Below are 23,937 nucleotides of genomic sequence, written 5' to 3'. Positions count from 1 at the left end.
TGAAAACATGTGACTAGAAGAGCACTACAAATACTGATTTGACCTGACCCCAGCTGCACAACATGGCTCAGTCTATAAAACAGTTCAGATCTGATTCACCATACAGTGGTGATCAAGTCAAATAAGTAAAATGTCTCTTTTGTCTGGTCTGTCCACAGGGTGACTCTCACCTGCAAGGACTTCCTGGAGGGTATAGTGTCCTGGAGTATCAGCTGCACCAACCCCTACTTTCCTGGAGTCTACACTAAAGTGAGGAACTATGTGCCATTGATCAACTGCATAATTGAAAATGAAAAAACAAACCATAAGTAGACATACTGCTTGAGTCAATGAAATAATTTATCACTGACCACTACTGGCATCAGGCAGCATCATGAATACTCAATAACTTTTTTTTTAATGGATCTGAATAACTTTGTCTTAAAAACCAAAATGAAACAGGTTTTGTGATTATTATTATTTTTTTTTTTTAAATAAAACTTCCACCAACATTCAAACGAATATATTTTATAACCAATTTAACAAATGTTCATTATGTGCACTGGTACATAATTTCCTTTGTGCCTTCCTCTTTAAATTTATCCAAATCTGCTTTTCAGTTGGTGTATTTTTAGTGAATTCCCTCAAATGCATGCTCCATACACTTGTTTGAGCTTATTGCAACACAGAAAATGCCTTCTCGTGCCAGTGAGTCATTCTTTTCTCTGAAAAAAGTAAAACATTAAATCCTAGTTTATTATTAAACAGTTTTTACACATCTTGGTAAATTTTGGGACACCCTATACCAGGGGTGTAAAACCCATTTTTGTCACGGGCCACCACATAGTTATTGTTTCTCTTGGAGGGCCGTTATGGCTGTGAACCCATATGAATGTATGATCGCCTCATATTATTACGTATACACAAATTGATAGATAACTACTTTTGAAATCTGAAGCCAGTAAAAACTCTTTGACTCAGTATTAATTTATGTATTTTAAAAAGAGGATTGGTAACAAACAAAATGCTTGCAATAGGTCTATATTTTTAATAGTGAAGCGAATTTGCAATTTTGGTACCTTAGCAGGAAACACGAAGTGGATGCACATGATTTGGTTTCGCGGGCCACATGGTTATGTGGTTGGATCGAATCGGCCACCAGTTTGACACCTGTGCCCTATACTATCATTTGTGCATAGCAATTCATTTTGCTCAAAAATACTGCATTCATTTCAACTCATTAGGTTAAGCCATGTATGCAGTTATGCTGTCACACATGATGTAACTTTATTTTTATTTGCTTTCATTTTCAGCTCCATTTATGAACCTTTCACTGAGCGGATACAAACATTTGTCTTTTGCAAACAAATAGCTCCTGATTCACCACATAAAAAAGGCATGGTCCAGAAACGTAGGACAGGGTTTTATTTTGAAATTATTTTGACCTGAAATGCTACACACACATGTAACTGTTTAACCTTCAATACTTTTGGGAATTTTTAATATTCCTCTCCCTCCTCATCCTCACCCTCGATGGAGTCGACTCCAACCTCCTCATAATCCTTCTCCAGAGCCGCCATGTCTTCTCTGGCCTCAGAGAACTCGCCCTCCTCCATGCCCTCGCCCACATACCAATGAACAAAGGCACGCTTGGCGTACATCAGGTCGAACTTGTGGTCAAGTCGAGCCCAGGCCTCTGCAACAGCAGTGGTGTTGCTCAACATGCAGACGGCCCTCTGGACCTTGGCCAAGTCTCCACCAGGAACCACAGTGGGTGGCTGGTAGTTGATGCCCACCTTGAAACCAGTAGGGCACCAATCCACAAACTGGATGGAGCGCTTTGTTTTGATCGTGGCAATGGCAGCGTTGACATCTTTGGGAACAACGTCGCCACGGTACAAAAGGCAGCATGCCATGTATTTGCCGTGACGAGGGTCGCACTTCACCATCTGATTGGCTGGCTCGAAGCAGGCGTTGGTGATTTCTGCTACCGACAGCTGCTCGTGATACGCCTTCTCAGCCGAAATGACTGGGGCGTAGGTAGCCAGAGGAAAGTGGATGCGAGGATATGGTACCAAGTTGGTCTGGAACTCTGTCAGATCAACATTGAGGGCACCATCGAAACGAAGGGAAGCTGTGATGGAGGAGACGATCTGACTGATCAGCCTGTTCAGGTTGGTATAAGTAGGACGCTCGATGTCGAGGTTCCTTCGGCAAATATCGTAAATGGCCTCATTATCTACCATGAAGGCACAGTCGGAGTGCTCCAGGGTGGTGTGGGTGGTCAGGATGGAGTTGTAGGGCTCCACCACAGCAGTGGACACCTGGGGAGCCGGGTAGATGGAGAACTCCAGCTTGGACTTTTTGCCGTAGTCTACAGAGAGACGCTCCATTAGGAGGGAGGTGAATCCAGAGCCAGTGCCACCTCCGAAGCTGTGGAACACCAGGAAGCCCTGAAGACCAGTGCACTGGTCGGCCTGACCACACAAAAAGAAGACATATTTATTCAATTACCCCGGTAGTGCCGAGGACTCTTTTAATGCCTAAGAATTAAAACAATGTGGACTGATACTTAGTTTGTCTGTCCATTTGTTATTAGGATACAGTGGTGCCTTGACTTACAAGTTTCATCCTTTGTGACCCTGCTGGTATCTCAAAACACACATCTCATATCATCTTCCCCGATTTAAATTCATTAATCTGTTCCAGCCCCACGTTTTTATAAATTAAAAAAAAAAAAAAAAACAGCACTCTACACTATTGTACTTCATTGACCATACCTGAATGTAAAGAATTAAACCGTCTGTGTATTGATTTCCTTCTTCAATGCCCCTTGACCTTGTGGTCCTTCTAGTGTGATGGCCTCGGCCACCAGAGGGCAGTATAATACATTCATAATAAATGAACAAGTTTCACAACCAAGTGACCCAGTAAGCTGCAGTATTATTTAACGTAAATCCAGATAGGGCAATTGAGAACAGATTCTCATTTGCAATGCCGACCTGGCTGCGGACAGCAGAGTAAAACAAATAAAATTTTAAAAAATGATAATTTCGCCAGAGCATAAAGAATATATACTGGAGTCTTGTTGTAATGTCTGTCTCCATGTGTTGCTGCACTTTTTGTGTGCAAATATGAGTTGCTTCAAGGAGTTATTGCTTCTGCAACATCTATGCAAGTTTCATTAGCCTGTTTTAAGTATTGCAGCATTGTTAGCATAAACTTGGCAGACTTTTGTAAGTTATGCAATTTGGTTAAATAGACAACCTGTAATTCTCTTCCTTTTATGTTTAAACTTCAACTGGGAATGGCAATAAACAGCTTGGAGCAAGAACGTGGCCTTTTTTGAAGAATCGTTCACTATCGGCTCTTTGCTTGAAGTTCTCTTCTACCATAATGCTCATAACTAAATTTTTTTTGCTAGAACAATAAATGTCGGTTTTCATTTCAACTAATGTTGGAGGAACAAGTATCAAGTTACACACCAGTTTGCGGATCCTGTCCAGCACCAAGTCGATTATCTCTTTGCCAATGGTGTAGTGTCCACGGGCATAGTTGTTCGCAGCATCCTCTTTGCCAGTAATCAGCTGCTCAGGGTGGAACAGCTGGCGGTACGTCCCAGTGCGCACCTCATCTAAGGTGATAGTAAAAATGAGTAGGGGGAGAAAAAAGCAATGTGAGACATTAGATAAGGTATCTAGCCAACACAACGCATTTGTGGTCATGTGACCTCAATCGTTTCAAGCCCCTCCCATTTCACCTTATCCATGAAAAGGAGGCCCCGTGGTGCTGTGGTAAGCATGTTTTCTTTTCAAATGTTTTTTTCCCCCTCATTAATCAACTGTTGTATGAAAACTAATTCTGGTAGAAAAACCTCCACCATGCATATTGACGAACTGCTTCATCACCATCGCTTGCCTAGAGGGGAGTATATGTACAAAATGTCTCACTTTTACCTCAGTCTCCCCAATAAGTACCAGGAAAGAGACATGATTTATACTGTGCATGAGGAAGAGTTACCGATGACTGTGGGCTCCAGGTCCACAAAAACAGCTCTGGGGACATGTTTTCCAGCTCCAGTCTCACTGAAGAAGGTGTTAAAGGAATCATCTCCTCCCCCAATTGTCTTGTCACTGGGCATCTGTCCATCTGGCTGGATCCCATGTTCCAGGCAGTACAGCTCCCAGCATGCATTGCCAATCTGGACACCGGCCTGACCGACGTGGATGGAGATACACTCACGCTGTGGAGCGGGGAAAAACATTCATTTTGATGTTCAACATGACGCATTAGGCCGTGAGGCTGATTCTTTTTCCACCATGCCACCTTTTCATGCAGCGATTGCACAAAGTATTTTGATCATTTCCTGCCGCATAGTCCGACAGCGGACTGCGGACGGGGGATTACTGTCGACGATAGGGAATAATCTAGGTCAGACATGTTGCAGTTCGGTTCGACTGCCACAAGGCCACATTGTCAATGATGCCGCATGACCCGCAATTCCGGTTTTACACGCGAAAAGGGGACATGTTTAAAGCTAAATGTTATGTACGTCGCGATGAAGATGAGCGTGTGCCTGTTGGGGCTGGGGGCAAAGACGCATTATGCTAAACGAGGCGAAATGGGCGCCATGAGAAGAACGTGCAGAAATCCTTGCATTGTTCCCCATTGCACTATAGCCCCAATTCTTTCTCCTCCATCTTCGTTGGAGTTATGAGGCATTTAACATAAAGAAGGTGCTTACCATGTCTCGTCGTAGAAGTTTCTAGGCGCTATACCAAGTCGATTTCGTGGAAAATATGCCCGCGCTTCTGATGGCGTCTCCTAGTGACCAGGATTGGTGACGTAACTACACCTCCGCCCCTTTTGCCGCAGTACGTTTTTTTTTTCTTTTAAACTCAATTTTATAGAGGAAAAACGATCCAAAATATAGAAACGTTCACCGAAGTACTTAGCTTACCCTCCTGCCAAAATGAGCTTTAAAAAAAAAATAAAAAATAAAAATTTAAAAAAAGAAGAGGAATCAAGCTGATCATTAAACTTTGCCGAAAATTCAGCAACCCAAATGCAGAAAGCATACACAATTGTGTAAAATCAAATTGTCCGCATACATTTGATTTGGAGAGCCATTCTAGGCGTTAAGATTGGAAGTCGCGTCGAATCAACACGAATAAAACACATGCGAAGTCTGCAGCGGAGCCACCTTTTATTACAAAGTGCAGGGAAGGCGCAAAGGTTTCAGTTTCAGTGCCTCTACAGTTTGAGCAACAGCGATACGTAAGAACCATGTTCACAGTTCTGAGGAGTCGTCGTCCTCGGTTTCCAACTAGTGCTCGCTCCTTCGCGTTGCCACCTCAGCTGCCGGCGCTTCAGATGATCGAAGTTCAACTAGCCAAAACCCCGGCACAAAGCACTTCAATGTGCCGCCCAGCGCCGAGTTTGTCGCGAGGGTATCCGGGATCCCCACCATGGGCAAGCTACCTTACCGGGACACTGCGGACGGCCTCGATGCAGCCTTCATCGGTGTCCCGATTGACACTGGAACTTCCAACCGACCCGGAGCAAGGTGCTGTACGGTCCCAAGCCTTCGGTCATTGCGAAGGTCATATTTGGATTGGTTTATGATGACAGTTGATGCCGACACAGGTGGGTCGAGTCGACAAATAATTGTACTCAAGTAAGAGTACTGTTACTTTAGAATAATATGACTCAAGTAAAAGTAATATTTACTTAAGAATAAGAAAGTACTCGTTGAAAAAACTACTCAAGAATAACTTGTGAGTAACCAGATGTTTTCAAATCAGAGCATGAACATCAAAAAATCTATCTATCTATCTATCTATCTATCTATCTATCTATCTATCTATCTATCTATCTATCTATCTATCTATCTAATCTAATCTAATCTAATCTATCACCTGCCACCATTTCAATTTTAACTGCCCAAAAACATGCATTGGGCCTTACAGAAAGATTATTTGCTTTATTCACTGTCATGACTTCATGAAGAAGCTGTTTGCTGACCAGATTTAGTGATTGCGTGTGCGACACCATAAAACAGGGGTAATGTTGCCATATCCACTGCCAAAACAAACATAGAATCATCTGAAACTTACCACAATGTGTTTTCTCAAGTTAGAAGTGCACTGAAATATCGACGTTTGGGCAGTCACAATTTATGAGCTGCATGACAAAGCTGTTCTTTTTTGGAGTCTGTAAAGTAAAACTACAAATTCACTCGCACACGCAAGAATGGATAAATAAAAGTAGCAAACTGCATGACGATTATTGTAACGGGGTAAAAGTATCAATCCTTCTTCACCTAAATACTCAAGTAAAAGTAAAAAGTATGGTGCCAATTTAAAGTACTCTGACAAGTAGTTTATTGAAAACGTTACTTCAGAATCAGAATCATCTTTATTTGCCAAGTATGTCCAAAACACACAAGGAATTTGTCTCCGGTAGTTGGAGCCGCTCTAGTACAACAGACAGTCAATTTACAGAACACTTTGGAGACATAAAGACATTGACAAAAAACAATTGTGCAAAAAGATGCTGAGTCCTCTAGCACTTAGAGCAGTTCGAACGACTAATATTGCAATAGTCCGGTGCAATGACCATTGTGCAAAGGGCGCTGAGACTTCAAGGAGTGTATGCGGTTTAAAGTGACGAGTAGTGCGATCATCTGGGACAATGTTGGTTGTCCAAATGTTACAGATACTCCTCAATCAGTGTGCAAATGGAGCAGATGCTACTCTGGCATGAGTGGCCAGTATATGCAAATAGTGCAGCATGGCGAGACAACTACAGTGAGTGCACGAGTAATACATAATTGGCCCCACAGAAATGTGACAACGAACTCAAGTCAAAAAATTGCCAGCTTGTTGTGATGGAATTATAGGTTAGGTGTTTAAGAAGTTGATCGCAAGAGGGAATAAGCTGTTGGAATGTCTACTAGTTCTAGTTTGCGTTGATCGGTAGCGCCTACCTGAGGGAAGGAGCTGGAAGAGCCGGTGACCGGGGTGCAGACGGTCCGAGAGGATTTTGCACGCCCTTGTCTTAGTTCTGGCAGCGTGCATGTCCTCAATGGTGGGTAGGGGGGTACCGATAATCCTTTCAGCAGTTTTGATTGTCCGTTGCAGTCGGAGTTTGTCCTTTTTTGTAGCGGCACCAAACCAGACTGTGATTGAAGAACACAGGACTGATTCGATGACCGCTGTGTAGAACTGTCTCAGCAGCTCCGGTGGCAGGCCGTGCTTTCTCAGAAGCCGCAGGAAGTACATCCTCTGCTGGGCCTTTTTGAGGACGGAGTTGATGTTGGTCGCCCACTTCAGGTCCTGAGAGACTGTAATTCCCAGGAACTTGAAGGTCTCGACGGTTGACACAAGGCAGCTGGACAACGGGAGGGGCAGCTGTGGCGAAGGATGGCTCCTGAAGTCCACGATCATCAAAACAGTCTTGAGCGTGTTCAGCTCCAGGTTGTGTCGGCCGCACCACAGCTCCAGCCGCTCCGCTTCCTGTCGATATGCAGACTCGTCACCGTCCTTGATGAGGCCGATGACAGTCGTGTCATCTGCAAACTTCAGGAGTTTGACAGTCGGGTGCGCTGAGGTGCAGTCGTTCGTGTAGAGAGAGTAGAGCAGCGGAGAGAGGACACAACCTTGGGGCGCCCCAGTGCTGATGCTGCGTGTGGATGAGGTGGCCTCCCCCAGCCTGACCTGCTGTGTCCTGCCCGTCAGAAAGTTGTAAATCCACTGGCAGATGGCAGGTGAGACGCTGAGCTGGAGAAGCTTGGTTGAAAGGAGTTCAGGGATGATGGTGTTGAACGCTGATCTGAAGTCCACGAACAGGATCCTCGCGTAGGTCCCTGCACTGTCGAGGTGTTCTAGGATGAAGTGCAGTCCCATGTTGACTGCATCATCCGCAGACCTGTTCGCTTGGTAGGCAAACTGCAGGGGGTCCAGCAGGGGACCTGTGACACTCTTGAGGTGGTCCAGCACGAGGCGTTCAAAGGACTTCATGACCACAGATGTCAAAGCGACAGGCCTGTAGTCATTCAGACCAGAGATTGCAGGTTTCTTGGGGACTAGAATGATGGTGGAGCATTTGAAACAGGATGGAACTTCGCACATTTCCAAAGATCTGTTGAAGATCTGAGTGAAGACTGGAGCGAGCTGGTCCGCGCAGACTTTGAGGCAGGATGGGAACACATGGTCCGGGCCTACCGCTTTGTTAATCTTCTGTTGTTTGAAGATGCGTCTCACATCCTGTTCATGGATGGTTAACGCAGAAGTCAGAGGTGTGGTTGTGGTCGCGGGTGCGGCCGGGTGGGTGTGTGGTGTGAAACTGTCCTTTTCAAATCTGCAGTAGAAGGTATTCAAGTCGTTGGCTAGTGTGCTATTGTTCTCAGCTTGGGGGGATCGTCGCTTGTAATTAGTCAGCGATTGGAATGAGTTTACTTGAGTAAATGTAACGGAGCCTTACTACCCACCTCTGGATGCCAGTAACTGCAACACGTCTACTATCTTGTTTATCATGAAGTAGGCTTCCACATATGCTTTTAGTTACTTAACTGGATACATACAGCCGCAATACTATATTAGTCCAATTATTTCTAATGTTTTCCCATCATGTTTTGTGACACCTATATTAAATTTAAGATGGAAAACAGCGCTTTGCAACAGTTGCCCTAACCGTTTTACCTAAATCAGGTTTGTTTATTTAGGAGTGAATACACCAGTATTTAGAAGCTCTTTAATGAAGTCATATTTTTTAGACCAAAATATATATTACTCGTGGATTTTCAAATGGATTATTTTGCAAAACAGTAACAAATAAATACATAACTAAACTTCAAGCCCATTAGTGTCATGGGTGTGTATTCCGGTTTTTGTCTCCCCTGTTTCATACACACCTGCTCCTCTCGTACTCAGAGCATCTTCACCACCTGTGCCTCGTTCACCCTAATTACACCTTGCATTTAACCTCGCGTCTCATTCTTTCTCGTCGCGAGTTCGTTGTACCTTGTCGTTGTGTTACAGCATTCCTTGTTCCCACGTCACTGACTCACAGTAAGACTAGAACCGGTTCTGATTATCGACCTTGCCTTTTTGCCTCACGTTTTTGGATACTGTTGCCTTTTTTTTTGGATTGCCTGCCTGTGTACCGACCTCTGCCTGTTTATTAAACCTCTTTTTGAAACTGTCTATTTCTTTTGGAGTCGTGCATTTTTGGGTCCTATCCTCTGTTCCGTTCATGACAATTAGAATTTCTGAATTAGAATGTCAAATAATGTATTTCTTAAGTTTTAATGATTGAATGTTTTGCTTGATTATTTTCTGACATCCAGAGGCCATTTGAGTGAAAAAATATGGCTATAATAATCCATATGTCTATTCATTTTTCCTACCACTTGTACTGTTTGAGGTCAACACTCTGTATTGGACTGATCACCAGTCAATCACTGGGCCCATAGGGCACACAGAGACAGACAACCCAGCATACAAGCTTTGGAATAGCTGCCCCCTCAATCTAACAGCAAGTCCTCATTCAAACACCATTTAAGAATGTGTTACTTAGCAGCTGAGCAATAATCCAGTCTGATAATTGTTTTATCCCTGTTTTGTTCACTATTCTGTCCAGTTGAATGAATGATTGCTATTAAGACATAACTTGTTTAAATGCAATTAATTGTAAGGCATAAATGCAAGATTTCACAGACAAATGTGTTTTATTAGTACAGTACTACTGTGGACACGATGTATATTAAGATGTCTTTCTGATATCGAAAATATGATTTTTTAAATGTAAGGTTTTCAGACCCCTGAATGACAAGCTTGTGCCATTGGCATTCGGCTAAAGGGGATCCGTTTAAATACATAAATACTAAGATTCACACTGTCACTGAGTGGGAACAAAACCCATGCTGTCGGAAAATGACAAAGTCAGGCAAATGAACCACGACATCATCAGTGACCTGGCTATACAAAAATAGCTTGAAATTCTTCATCCCTGTACAAAAAGGTCAAATGTTCACAGCTCACCAAAACTTAAAGTGTAAGCCCTTTATGATGTTGGATGGTCTTTTTTTTCTTCCTTTTTTTAAAATATTTTTTATCACTGGTGATCTAATACTTTTGTTAAACACTGTACATTACTTTGGAAAAGCACTCATTATATCAGCAATGTAATGGGAACATACCGTGTAACTGAAGTAATATATACAGGAAAGTAACTGAAATTAGAGTCATGAGATTCCTGTCCACCACAGGTTTGGTCCAAGGCAGATCCGAGTGGAATCAGCCTTGCTGAGGACCTATAACAGTGGTACCAGAGCTGCTCCTTTTGAGTCTCTTGTGGTGGCCGACATCGGGGGTGTCAATGTGAACATGTATGACCTGAAGGACACATGCAGACGCATCAGGGAGACTTATAGAAAGGTGCTGGCCTCTGGTTGCATCCCTCTGACAATGGGTGTGTGCTCAGTGGGACAAATTACACTTTTTTCAATTTTATTTTTTATATAAAACTCCTTTACTATACACTGTATCAAGAGAGTTTGGTAAATGTTAATGAGATTCTTCCACGGGAAACATTTCCTAAAGGTTTGACAGAAAATGAGATTATTATTGTGACTCAATACATCGGTAACTCTTCCTTACATGCACCTATCTAAAGCTACCTCAACAAGGCTGGATAACCTTTTTTAAATTATTATATTTTTTTTCCATAGAACTTCTTCTTTTCCTTTCGGCTTGTCCCGCTAGGGGTCACCATAGCGCGTCATCCTTTTCCATGTAAGCCTATCTCCTGCATTCTCCTCTCAAACACTAACTGGCATTATGTCTTCCCTCACGACATCCATCAACCTTCTTTTTGGTCTTCCTCTAGCTCTCTTGCCTGGCAGCTCCATCCTCATCATCCTTCTACCAATATACTCACTATTTCTCCTCTGGACGTGTCCAAACCATTGAAGTCTGCTCTCTCTAACGTTGTCTCCAAAACATCGAACCCTGGCTGTCCCTCTGATGAGCTCATTTCTAATTTTATCCAACCTGGTCACTCCAAGAGCGAACCTCAACATCTTCATTTCCGCCACCTCCAGCTCTGCTTCCTGTTGTCTCTTCAGTGCCACTGTCTCTAATCCATACATCATGGCTGGGCTCACCACTGTTTTATAAACTTTGCCCTTCATCCTAGCAGAGACTCTTCTGTCACATAACACACCTGACACCTTCCTCCACCCGTTCTAACCTGCTTGGACCCGTTTCTTCACTTTCTGACCACACTCACCATTGCTCTGGAGGGTTGTATTTAAAGTCCTCCACCCTTGCTATCTCTTCTCCCTGTAGCCTCATTCTTCCCCCACCACCCTTCTCATTCATGCACATATATTCTGTTTTACTTCAGCTAATCTTCATTCCTCTTCTTTCCAGTGCATGCCTCCATCTTTCTAACTGTTCCTCCAGCTGCTCCCTGCTTTCACTGCAGATCACAATGTCATCTGCAAACATCATGGTCCACGGGGATTCCAGTCTAACCTCATCTGTCAGCCTATCCATCACCACTGCATAAAGGAAGGGGCTCAGGGCTGATCCCTGATGCAGTCCCACGTCCACCTTAAATTCTTCTGTCACACCTACAGCACACCTCACCGCTGTTCTGCTGCCCTCGTACATGTCCTGTATTATTCTAACATGCTTCTCTGCCACTCCAGACTTCCGCATGCAGTGCCACAGTTCCTCTCTGGGTACTCTGTCATAGGCTTTCTCTAGATCTACAAAGACACAATGTAGCTCCTTCTGACCTTCTCTGTACTTTTCCATCAACATCTTCAAGGCAAATAATGCATCTGTGGTACTCTTTCTAGGCATGAAATCATACTGTTGCTCGCAAATACTCACTTCTGTCCTGAGTCTAGCCTCCACTACTCTTTCCCATAACTTCATTGTGTGGCTCATCAACTTTATTCCTCTATAGTTGCCACAGCTCTGCACATCACCTTTGTTCTTAAAAATGGGCACCAGTACACCTTTCCTCCATTCCTCAGGCATCTTTTTCACGCACTAGAATTCTATTGAAAGAGCTGGTCAAAAACTCCACAGCCACCTCTCCTAGATGCTTCCATACCTCCACAGGAATGTCATCAGGACCAACAGCCTTTCCATTTTTCATCCTCTTTAATGCCTTTCTAACTTCCCCCTTACTAATCATTGCCACTTCCTGGTCCACCACACTTGCCTCTTCTACTCTCCCTTCTCTATAATTTTCCTCATTCATCAACTCCTCGAAGTATTCTTTCCATCTAGCTAGCACACTGCTGGCACCAGTCAACATATTTCCATCTCTATCCTTAATCACCCTAACCTGCTGCACATCCTTCCCATCTCTATCCCTCTGTCTGGCCAGCCTGTATAGATCCTTTTCTCCTTCTTTAGTGTCCAACTTGCCATACATGTCATCACATGCCTCTTGTTTTGCCTTTGCCACCTCTACCTTTGCCCTGTGTCGCATCTCAATGTATTCCTTTCGCCTATCCTCGATCCTCTCAGTGTCCCACTTTTTCTTAGCTAACCTTTTTCCTTGTATGATTTCCTGTAGTGTGAGGTTCCACCACCAAGTCTCCTTCTCTCCTTTCCTGCCAGAAGATACACCAAGTACTCTCCTGCCTGCTTCTCTGATCACCTTGGCTGCAGTGGTCCAGTCTTCTGGAAGCTCCTCCCGTCCACCGAGAGCCTTTATCACCTCTTCCCGAAAAGCTGCACAACACTCGTCCTGTCTCAGCTTCCACCACATGGTTCTCTTCTCTGCTTTTGTCTTCCTAATTTTCCTCCCCACCACCAGAGCCATCTTACACACCACCATCCCATGCTGTCTAGCCACACTCTCCCCTACCACTACCTTACAGTTGGTAACCTCCTTCAGATTACGTCATCTGCACAAGATGTAATCCACCTGTGTGCTTCTACCTCCGCTCTTGTAGGTCACCCTATTTTCGTGCCTCTTCTGGAAAAAAGTGTTCACTAAAGCCATTTGCATCCTTGTTGCAAAGTCTACCACCATCTGTCCCTCCAAGTTCCTTTCCTGGATGCCGTACTTATGCATCACTTCTTCATCACCCATATTGCCTTCACCAACATGTCCATTACAATCTGCACCAATCACGACTCTCTCTCTGTCTGGGATGCTCAGAACTACATCATCTAGCTCCTTCCAGAATTTCTCTTTCACCTCTAGGTCACATCCTACCTGTGGGGCATAGCCACTAATCACATTACACATAACACCCTCAATTTCAAATTTCAGCCTCATCACTCGATCTGATACTCTTTTCACCTCCAAGACATTCTTAGCCAACTCTTCTTTTAAAATAACCCCGACTCCATTTCTCTTCCCATCGACACCATGGTAAAATAATTTAAACCCTGCCCCTAAACTTATAGCCTTACTGCCTTTCCACCTGGTCTCCTGGACACACAATATATCAACCTTTTCTGCTAATCATCATGTCATAGTCTCAATAGTCAAAGTGCCCACATTCAGTTCTAGGCTCTGTGTTTTCCTCTTCTCTTTCTGCCGAAGAACCCGCTTTCCACCTCTTCTTCTTCTTTGACTTCGACCCACAGTAGCTGAATTTCCAACGGCGCCCTGCAGGTTGGCGGCGCCGGTGGCGGACATTGTTAACCCGGGCCACGACCGATCCGGTATGGAATTCTTTGGATGAACGCTCATATTTGTTTGGCAAGTTTTTAAGCCGGATGCCCTTCCTGACGCAACCCTCTGCATTTATCCGGGCTTGGGACCGGCCTACAGTTTGCCCTGAGTTGTGCCCCCCATAGGGCTGCATTTTTTTTTTTTTTTTTTTCCATAGAACAATTTTTCCTTATACTTTGGTGAAGATGAGTTGAAAATTGTGGTGAGTAGCGCATTGAAAAGGATGGCGGAATGGTTTGACCTTTGAATTTCAAAATGAATAGGGTTCCTGCTCCATAGAACACTATGTAGGTGGACCAAACAAAATTTGCTGTTTTTCTATGTCCGTAGGTGGAGATCACACAATTACATATACTATCCTGCAAGCTGTAACTGAGAAGTAAGTATACTGTAGAAAGGAAGCTGCAATGATTTTTTATTAGCAATTCAATCTTTTATCTTTCCAGTTAATTTCCACAAAGAAAATAATTACACCTGCTCAACACAAATGACAGTTGAATGAAATGAAAGCATGAGATTTTTATTGTATAGGACAGTGAAAGCTCTGAAATTGAATGCCCCTAAGGTCATACATAACATTAAAAACTGGGAAGTTCCACAAAACATCTGTTATACAGTACATGACCTAAGAATCATCAAAAGATTGGTTGAACAGCATCCCAAAATTGTGGTCGGCCTGAGAATTTCCTCTGTATAGTTATGATTTTACATTGTACTAACACCAGACATGGACCGATGGGGCTGATCCATGTGGACGCTCACTCTGACACCAGTGATGTGGTCTTGGGGGAAAAGATTGGCCATGGGACCCCGTTCAGGCGATGTGTAGAGGAAGGCCTGCTGGACTGCAAGCGAGTGGTGCAGATCGGCCTCAGAGGTTCAGGCTACTCTGCTGATTCATACGAGTGGAGCCGGGCCAAGGTTCTCTGCTGGATATTGTTCATCTTTTAATGACATTTTACCCAACAGCCAGAATAATACTAGAGAGACATGATAACAAAGTCTAATGGTGCATTGAGTTATGTGTGACCTGACTTTCAAGCTTTTCGAGATACGAGCTGTTCTGCCGTTTTTTTAATTACAATTTTTATTATTATTATTATTTTGCTTTGTCTTGCGAGCAGAAATTGATGGATGGTCACAGTGAACTCACTTACTTCACAAGAAGCAGCAGTTTGGCAGACTGAAGAGTTCTTCTAAGTGATTTAAAGTTGTTTATTGCCACTCCCACTTGAAGTTTACTGTCAAACTAAGCATAACACCAATAGAATTTATCAATGTGTATTTAAAACAACCACATAGCTTTGCTTTGGGTAAGTCCGCTTAGCTTAAGCCTAACAAACAAAGTAAAATGCCATAGACTGAGAGCATCGACTGATAGCATCGGTGTCGCAGTGTTATAAAACTTTCAAATGGATATTTGAACACAAGCAGTACAGCAACACATGTAGGTAGACAATCACAGGCATGTTGTTTATCCTCTCTAAAAATGACTAGTAACCTAGACTCCCCTCTCCTTAGCCACTTCAGCGAGCACTTCCAGAGAGATCCTGAGCTGCTCATAAGGCCAGCCACCGTGTCCTGTCTTCCCCTGGCCTTCCAAGTAGGATGTACCCTAAATACCCAACCATATGCACGAGGCACCACATCTGGCTCCTAGAGCTCCCCGATGACTGAGTTTCTTTCCCTTTCTCCAAGGGAGCCTGGACACCCTGTGGATGACATTCATTACAGTTGAGTGAACACTCATGTACCCTCCAGGATCTTGCTGAGGGTATAGAGCTAGTCCACTATTCCAAGGCAGGACGAAAACCACATTGTCCCTCCTAACTTTATTTGTAGAGTACTTTAAAAAAAAAAAAAAAAAAAAAAAACACATTTGAAAATAAAACAGTCAGCAAGGATCATACTCATTTCAATGGATATCTCACTCAAGTTGGTCAAGGTAACTAAAGTCAAATCTCTTTTCCATGTTTGTTAGTACTGCGATTGGCACCATCCATATATCCATCCATTTCCTTTACCGCTCATCCTCATTAGGGTCGCGGGCTGCTGGAGCCTATCCCAGCTATCAACGGGCAGGAGGCACCCTGAACTGGTTGCCAGCCAATCGCCGGGCACATAAATACAAACAACAATTCGCACTCACATTCACACCTACAGGCAAGAGTCCGATGTTGACTAATCTTGAAACACATAAGAAATATTGTCCTTCATCAACGCAAGAACCCCATTAAGTTTGAAAGATTGTGATTGACTGTCCTTTTGCCCAAAGTCAGCTGGTATAGGCTCCAGGACAGTCGTCACCCTGAATAGGATAAGCGGCAGAAGATGGATGGATGGATAAAAGGAATGCTAGGAATGCTGTTGGAATGTGGTAAATCATTACCAATTAACACTTCAAGCAGCTTGGCTCAGGTGTTAAACATGTTAGGTTGCTTCCTTTATCAACTGAGCAATTGAAAATTCTGACCCAAAAAGGGCAGAAAAAGTCATACTGGTTTTGACCATCTTGAGCCAATGTGTATCTCATATTTCCAAATGAATAGGGCTCTTGCGGTACCATTGTGAAATAAAACGTTTTTGTTTTAGAAAATACTCAAATTATCGGCATATTTTGCAGGGGTTTCGGGTGGTGCAAGTGGAGGAATGCTGGTTCAAATCTCTGGTACCACTAATGGCTGAGGTCAGGGGTCAAATGGGCAGTGGTCCCGTGTACCTGAGTTTTGACATTGATGCTCTTGACCCAGGCTTTGCCCCTGGAACAGGGACACCAGAGATTGCTGGGCTCACTCCAATTCAGGTACATGTGGTTTACATCATTCACTGGTCTGTGCATATCAGCAGCATGCAAATTAATATTTTTATGCATTGTGCATGAAGGGTGTTGAGATTATTCGAGGCTACCGTGGACTGAGCCTTGTGGGATGCGATCTGGTCGAGGTGTCACCACCCTACGACACAACAGGTACTTAACCTGCCTCATAATTTGTCAACATATCAACATTACAGTCACTTATCATATTTTTCCTTGACAGGAAACACTGCACTGACAGGTGCCAACCTCCTCTTTGAAATGTTGTGCGTCCTCCCAAATGTTAAATACTACTGATCCTTTATGACAACGTTTGTTTTATTCTCCCCACACAGTACTCCCCCCTTCCAAGTACACACTTTTTAAGTACACAACTGCATTATTTTCATATAGTGTTTTGGTTGTGATCTGCCGAAAACAACACCACAAGAAAATGTGTACTACTTGATTCATTTAAATGTGTATCTTGATAAGTAGGTTTGAAATAATTTGTGGAACAACTTTGCCAACAAAATTTGTTGCTTTCCTTTATTCTCTCAATAGACTTACATAACCAAATACTGTCTTGCATTAAGTAAGGAGGATAGTTTGTGTAAAGAGGACCTGAGGACCATTAATTGTTACAATATCTTTACTGTTGGTTTATGCTTACAAACTGGAGACGGGAAGATGGAAATATGCTAATTCCAAATTCTGGAAAATGTTACACTGTCAGACGTAACTTAAAATGACATGTGAGTCATTCTGTTTGTCCCTGTAGAATTTAAAGTATCCAACTCTACAGGGCGTTGACCACCACAGAGAGCGGAAACATTTCATTTATCACAGCTGCTTCCTGCAGCTGCTGAGTTTGATTTCACTTGGACAGGACTGTAACATGTATTGTGTTATCTTCACTACCGTGCCTGACCAGACCAGCTCCAATAGTTTGCTTTGTTAAATCCTGTTCATGGTCACAGGTGAGCTTGAGTCATCCCATCCCATTTTAGGTGGATGGCCAATCACAGTGCGCATACTGAAGACAGACAATTTACAATTCATGAATTTTCTGTAATGCTTATCCTCTTCAGGCTTGCAGGGAGTTGGCTTCAGATGAATGGTGGACTATAGTCTGGACCATAGGTGGGTAGAGTAGCCAAATATTGTACTCAAGTAAGAGTACTGTTACTTTAAAATAATATGACTCAAAGTAAAAAGTAGTCCTCCAAATATTTACTGAAGAGTAAGAAAGTACTCAGTCAAAAAACTACTCAAGTAAAGGGTAACTCGTGAGTACCTTCTGAATTATAAAAAAAATAAAAAAGAACGTCAAAAAAAAAAAAATATATATATATATATATATATATATATATATAGGAATCCACACACAGCTGCCACTATTTCAAATTTAAACTGCCCAAAAACACATGCACATGAAACACAACACATGAAACATGATTTGCTTTATTCACTTAAATAACGTCATGTAGCTGTTTGCTGACCACACTTATTGATTGTGTGTGTACGCGCGCGAGAGAAACTTTTGCAATTTACCGCAAGGAGTTTTCTCAAGTTAGAAGTGGGCTGAAATATCAACGTTGGGCAGTCACAATTTAAGACTGTCACATGACAAAACCTTTTTCGGATTCCAGTAAACACTTGCGCGGCTGTTTTTCCTCCCGAAATTAGTCACTTTGATTGGCCCACAAAGAGTTTATGTGTGGTCATGTGACAGCCTAGAGTCAAATGACACTAGTGATCATGAAGATGAAGTCTAAAAATAGTTTGCGCACGCAATAATGGAGAAATAAAACTAGCTAGCGGCATGTCGATCATTGTAACAGAGTAAAAGTATCGATTTTTCACATAAATACTTAAAAGTCAAAAGTATGGTTCATTCAAACTAACTACTCTCACAAGTACATCCATCCATCCATTTTCCATACCGCTTAAGTACAATTTATCCAAAATGTTACTTTAGTAAATGTAACGGAGTAAATTTAGTGCATTACTACCCACCTCTGCTCTGGACTGGTTGCCAGTCAATCACAGCACTATGGGAAATTTAGAGACTTCAATTAACCTGACATGCATGCTTTCGGATTGTGTGAAGAGACTGGAATACCCATAGTAAACCCATCCAAACTCCACACAGTAAGGCCAGATTCAAAACCTGAACCTTTGACTGTAATCATATCATCACTGCGGTATAGAAAACGGATGGAGTTAATGTTGACTGCGGCTTAACTGACTTAAGATGACATACTATTTCACTGATGCCCTATTTCACTAATGCCATGATATGTTCAGTATGTCTTAGGGGTGTCATGAAGGCTCACTTCATGTAGCCAAACAAGTCATGCGAACAACACCTGATGGGACAAACCGAAGTCGGTGGGAAGTGTAATATCTGTCTGACAGCTGTCAATTAAAACAATACAAAACATGATTTTGTCTCATGTATTGGATCTCATTATGTTTTGTAAGTGTACCTTACATTTTGCCCACCGAGTTTATATTCAGGATTCAATCAATCATTGTCGGCAACACAGGACCCAACGATGAAGAAGTATCCCGAACAGTCTTTTTAAGGATATATTGGTTTTATTTGGGTCCTATAATAATCGGTTTGGTTTGCATAACAGTTTCTTCCCATGCACCATGAGTGACCCAACTTTTCCATTACTTTTATAACAGGCTGGAGCTGCTGAGTTCAAGAGCTTCATATTCAAGATTGTAAAAATGTGACACCTAGTGCTGTGATCTGTTGCTGAAAGGCTAGTTTTGATAAGCACATAAGTGCAGCTCATTTCTATTTCTATCCAACCTTCAGCCTTTAATTGGTAGCAGCTGTTGTGACAAATCTGGTGGTGCAGTCGCTCTTCACACTGACTACTACAGACACAAAGAGAGGATTCATTCAGTCCTACATAGGCCTGGCGCGGCCCATGTGTTTGCAAACTCTGGTGACACACCGTTAATGTGTGTAATTATGTTTAATCTCATGAAAGTGGCGCTGAACTCCATCGGCCATGGGACTCTTGGAGGGTGTGTATTATTATTTTTCACTCCACTAGAGGACGCTTGATGCGCGAGCGTTCATTTGGTGGGACCTATTGGAGGTAAACAAAATTGAAGTAGTTACAGAACGTCTACGTGTTGTAGTGATTTGCAGATCCTGTTTCAGTATGCACAATGTGATTGCAATTTTTAAAACCGGACCATTTATTTTATATTTGTTTTTATGCTTTCAAGAAAAACGGGGAATATAATACAATTTGCTTTGTCCATCAACCTGATTTGAGATGCTTTGTCATGACCTCAAAACAGCTCCCAGGAATCTGGCTGAACTGCAACAGTTTTGTAAAGAGGCATGGTCCTAAATTCATCCTGATCGTTGTGCAAGTCTGATCTGCAATTACAGGAAATGTTTGCTGTTTTAATAAAAATATGAAAACACAACTCTGTGGTATTAGTTTAAGCAGACTGTTTATTCTTGTGATTTAGATAAAGATAAGACCACATTTTATGACCAATTTATGTATAAATAAAAAAAAAAATGCCAAAGGGTTCACTTCCCACTGTACATCTCCTTGCAGTGTTAGCACTATCAGTAATGGGCGAGGGCCAAATAGCCAACTGTAATTTACACACTGTATAGTTAACGGGTGAGGGCTATCATGTCCAACTGTCTTTTTCACTGACAAAATACAAATGGATGGAATTTAAGATGTAAGCACCTGCAGCTGACTGTTGTTCACACATCGTAAGCAGTAGTTGACAGACAAAACAAGGTTTACTACAGTGGTGAACTCTTTGGTGGTAATAAGTATTCTTCTTTAACTACTCTACACCACTGAAGTAAACGAAATAAAGGTAGAACCAGGCAGCGCAATGGATGTGTGGTTAGCACAACTGCCTCGCTGTTCTGAGGCAGAGGGGACAGAACCGGGATGGAAAAGTTCAAGTAGCCCCCCTCCCTCACGTCGTTGACAATTGTTTATTGAGAAAGGAGTGTTAAAAACGGCCCCCGAAGTACTGTGCCCCCCAACCCCACTCTAAAGGTTGTACACCTATGGCTCTGGCCTTCATGTCGGAGTTTGCATGTTCTCCCCTATATTACGTGGGTGGCTCCACTTTTCCACATTCCCAAAACATGCGGTTAGGTTAATTGAAAATTCTAACTTGACCACAGGCGTGGCTGTGAGTGTGAATGGTTGTTTGTCTGTTTGTCTATATGTGCCTTTTGATTGGCTGGCGACCAGTCCAGGGTGGCCCAAGTCAGATGGGATTGGCTCCAGCATATCCGTGGCCCGTAATGAGGATAAAACCGTGTAGAAAACGAATGGATGGAAAAACATAAAATCAAACCTCTATCCACAGTTTCCAAAAATACTTTTACTTACAAAACATTTAATGTGTAAAGTACATTTAATGTAGATACTTTTATTCAATATTCCAGAAGGTGACTACTTCTACCAAGGTTATTCGTTGTAAGGTTACTTTTACTCAAAAATGGCTTTGAGGTGCATGTTATACATGGCTGCCGCAGAGGACATGCGATCTGTGTTAGCTGCTATGCTAACTGGTCAAGAACAAACGGAGCTACATAATGGTCTAAAAAAAGAAAAACTGTGATAGGATTCTATGTTTTCGTGACAATACGAGTAACAGACTTGCGTTGGTATGAGTGGCACACTGACTCGTTTACGGCTGAAAGTTTTGAGCAACTGGTTTGCGTTTCGAGGCGGCGTCTCTCCGGATCCTCAGATTCGCCACCGGCTCCCTGAATTCCATTCCGCCTTTTACTTTCCCAGCGCGTTCTTCCGTCCCACACAGGACTTCCCTGTGACTTGCAAAGAGTGCATTCATCCACCCCTCAACCAGCAGAGTGTTGAAGCGCGCACGTTTGGAGCCCATCGCCGAACGCACAGCCAAATCGGAGCGGATCTCCACTCCTCTTTTCCCCACCTGTTGATGCAGTCCCGACGGGCCACGGAACGCAGAGGAGACGTGTGATTTCGTCCCGGGAAGCAACCCGTGAAGGACCTTTTTGTTTCCCCTATCCCCAGAAAGTTGCAGCCTGTGCGGGGTTGGAGGAAAATGGAATCTTGGATGTGTGGAGTTCTATCTTTGTTACTCTCATGCCAGCTGGTCACTGTAAGTAAGCTTTTGAAAGTCTCCTGTGCTACCTATCCCCCCTACTAAAAGACACGAGTAAAAGCCTCACCACCTGAAAGATCACGGAAAAGCAATAAGAGGAGTTTTTACAGTCGTAGCCATGACTGTAGAAAAAGACACATTATGCCCCCCCCCCCCCCCCTTCTTGACTGACATGAAATCAGACTAAACTTTTCTGTTTGAGGTGAATTAGGATAAGCCAAATTAGTTTTATTTGCTCAATGCCAGGAGAGAGAGCGAGAAAGAGAATGACAATCCAGAAAAAAATATTGGCACCGTATATACAGTACTTTTAAACGCAATGAACTGATATTACTATATAGGTTTGGTGAATAGTGCTGCTGCTACATGCAAGGTTTAGATTTAGATTAGAGATTCCATTGCAGCATGTAAGGATGCTTTTTTAAAAGTGACAAACTAGAAGAGTCCTCTGGAGTGAAGCTGCTCTAAGTTTGTCCACAGAAACAAGCTATTCATAGTCAGACCTGCATGGCCTTCTTGTCTCTGCCTCACCCATCAAGCACTCACACAAGCACCATAAGCCCCTGTGTTAAAGCTGCCAAAAAAGAGTGAGTGGTTTCCTTTCATATTAATTACATATTTGATATTAGACCTGGATACATTCAACACTGATTACTTAGTCGTATGAACTCCATGCACTATTTCTTAATGGTCGCACAGTGAATAAAAAAAAATCCCTACTATATCTGAGCTGTTAGTCCTGTGAGCCTTGGTTGCGGGGAATAGCACCCAGTAGGAGAGATCCCTTTTGGTGTCTGGAGCTGTCATGGCTGAGATATCGGCCTCTCCAGTGCTGATTTGATCTGAGGCGTGTTGAACGATGAGATGTAGCTGTGGCGTCCAACAGGCAAAGATCTTCCACCTGACGGATTTAGAAGATGTTTTGTTGTTCTGAAAGTATTTTTCTTCTGCAGCACTGACACTGACAGTGGAAGGCATCAGGTAGTAAAGGTGTCTGCACTTGAACCGCAGCCTTGATTGAGCACCGGGTCCAAACATACCGGTACCAAAACATAATTGAATTATCTGGAACCATGAGCATATGCTTATTTTGTGATGTCTTAGAACTATGGCAGCAGGCTTCACTGTTCCATGATACAATTAAGCACTAGGACTGCCGGTGTTGCCACAGGCCCTCCTCCCACACTGCTGGAATGTTGGGGTCATGCACATCAGTACACCAAAAATCAATGTCAGTGCAAACTCTCAATGGGCAAGGGTTTGGGTCACAAATGAGTACCAGTATCCAGCTGGGTGCCAACAGCAGCTTGCAAAGTTTTCTCTGACTTTTACAACTTGGACTTAGGTTTACTTGTTTAGGCTTAAATATGGCAATATTGTTTGTATCATCCCTACGAACATGGTTGCTGACACTTTCGGCATTGTGTTGTCTCCAAGTTTAGAGTGACACGAGTGTCCCCTGACTTCATGGTGGGGCGGTGGGACTAGAGTTGGGGGTGGGGTGGCTTGAATTCCTTTGCCGGTATAACTGTATCTTGCGTGTGTGTTTCTCCACTGTGTAACCCAACCACCTCATCCATGTAAAACTATTTCAATGCGACAACTTAATCTCTTGATTTATTTGGTCTGCAATATCCGACGCATTGACGAAGCAGGGTGGGTGCTCACCCTTCTGTGTGGCTGTTTGTCGATTCAGATTACCTGGAGGTTAATTCCCATTCAGAGCCGATGGGGATTGCGAGCACAGCAGTGCAAACACCAACTGCACTCCATCGTTTGAACAGAAGGGAGCCCCCCCACCTGAACAGTTCACATAATTGCTTGAAGACTTGGTTCAGTAAACATTGCATTGTTGAGTTATAGCCACAGGAGAGGCCATCTTGGCTGGTGGCATAAGGCTGCACTGAAGCGGCTCGCCACTCCTCAAGCAGACATGGCACATGTGGGTGTTTTTTTTGTCTCCATGGAAGTGTGACTCGTCTTGTGTGGAGGTCGGAGATGTGGTCCGATGTTTCATCAAAAGCTCCTCATGGTTCATTTTTAGCCAATGCGAAATTGGCAAAGCTCAACAATAATACCAAATAAAGTTAGATTTCTCCTTCCGTACTTAGCAGCTATGAAATGTAAAAGGGCACCAAAATTTGAATGCTTGATTGAACGCAGATTTAGTTTGCATTGCATTATTTAATGAATGAAAATGGTATGTACCTGTGAATTAAAGATTTGTACTCTCTGTCTGATAGTCAAGCTTCACGTTTTTGCACGCCACTGCATCCTTGCAGGGCAAA

General features: G+C 43.1%; 3 protein-coding genes across 12 annotated transcripts in view; 2 read left to right on the top strand and 1 right to left on the bottom strand.

Annotated features, from left to right (window-relative positions):
- Positions 1–1,354: 1,354 nt before the first annotated feature.
- On the bottom strand, positions 1,355–4,812 carry LOC133409070 (tubulin alpha-1B chain-like). Its single transcript, XM_061688603.1, has 4 exons — positions 4,724–4,812; positions 4,000–4,222; positions 3,465–3,613; positions 1,355–2,456 (listed from the first exon to the last, which is right to left on the bottom strand). The coding sequence occupies exons 1-4, from the start codon at positions 4,724–4,726 to the stop codon at positions 1,479–1,481; spliced, it is 1,353 nt and encodes a 450-aa protein (XP_061544587.1). The 5' UTR covers positions 4,727–4,812; the 3' UTR covers positions 1,355–1,478.
- A 346-nt stretch (positions 4,813–5,158) lies between these two features.
- Positions 5,159–19,852, top strand: agmat (agmatine ureohydrolase (agmatinase)). Its single transcript, XM_061699210.1, has 8 exons — positions 5,159–5,206; positions 5,310–5,545; positions 10,250–10,452; positions 14,023–14,071; positions 14,418–14,613; positions 16,316–16,495; positions 16,576–16,660; positions 16,731–19,852. The coding sequence occupies exons 1-8, from the start codon at positions 5,159–5,161 to the stop codon at positions 16,802–16,804; spliced, it is 1,071 nt and encodes a 356-aa protein (XP_061555194.1). The 3' UTR covers positions 16,805–19,852.
- A 1,501-nt stretch (positions 19,853–21,353) lies between these two features.
- The window catches only part of hspg2 (heparan sulfate proteoglycan 2), a 115,257-nt gene continuing 112,673 nt past the window's right edge, over positions 21,354–23,937 (top strand). For all 10 annotated transcript variants that reach the window (XM_061688591.1, XM_061688582.1, XM_061688529.1 and 7 more), the window contains exon 1: positions 21,354–21,646. In XM_061688591.1, the coding sequence (XP_061544575.1) occupies positions 21,590–21,646 (57 nt within the window). In that variant the 5' untranslated portion in view covers positions 21,354–21,589. The remainder of the gene's footprint in view (positions 21,647–23,937) is intronic.

This window comes from Phycodurus eques, chromosome 1, assembly GCF_024500275.1.
Source record: "Phycodurus eques isolate BA_2022a chromosome 1, UOR_Pequ_1.1, whole genome shotgun sequence".
NCBI classification, from domain to species: domain Eukaryota; kingdom Metazoa; phylum Chordata; class Actinopteri; order Syngnathiformes; family Syngnathidae; genus Phycodurus; species Phycodurus eques.
The sequence above is the reverse complement of the archived record's forward strand: the minus strand, read 5'-3'. Positions and strand labels throughout refer to the sequence as shown.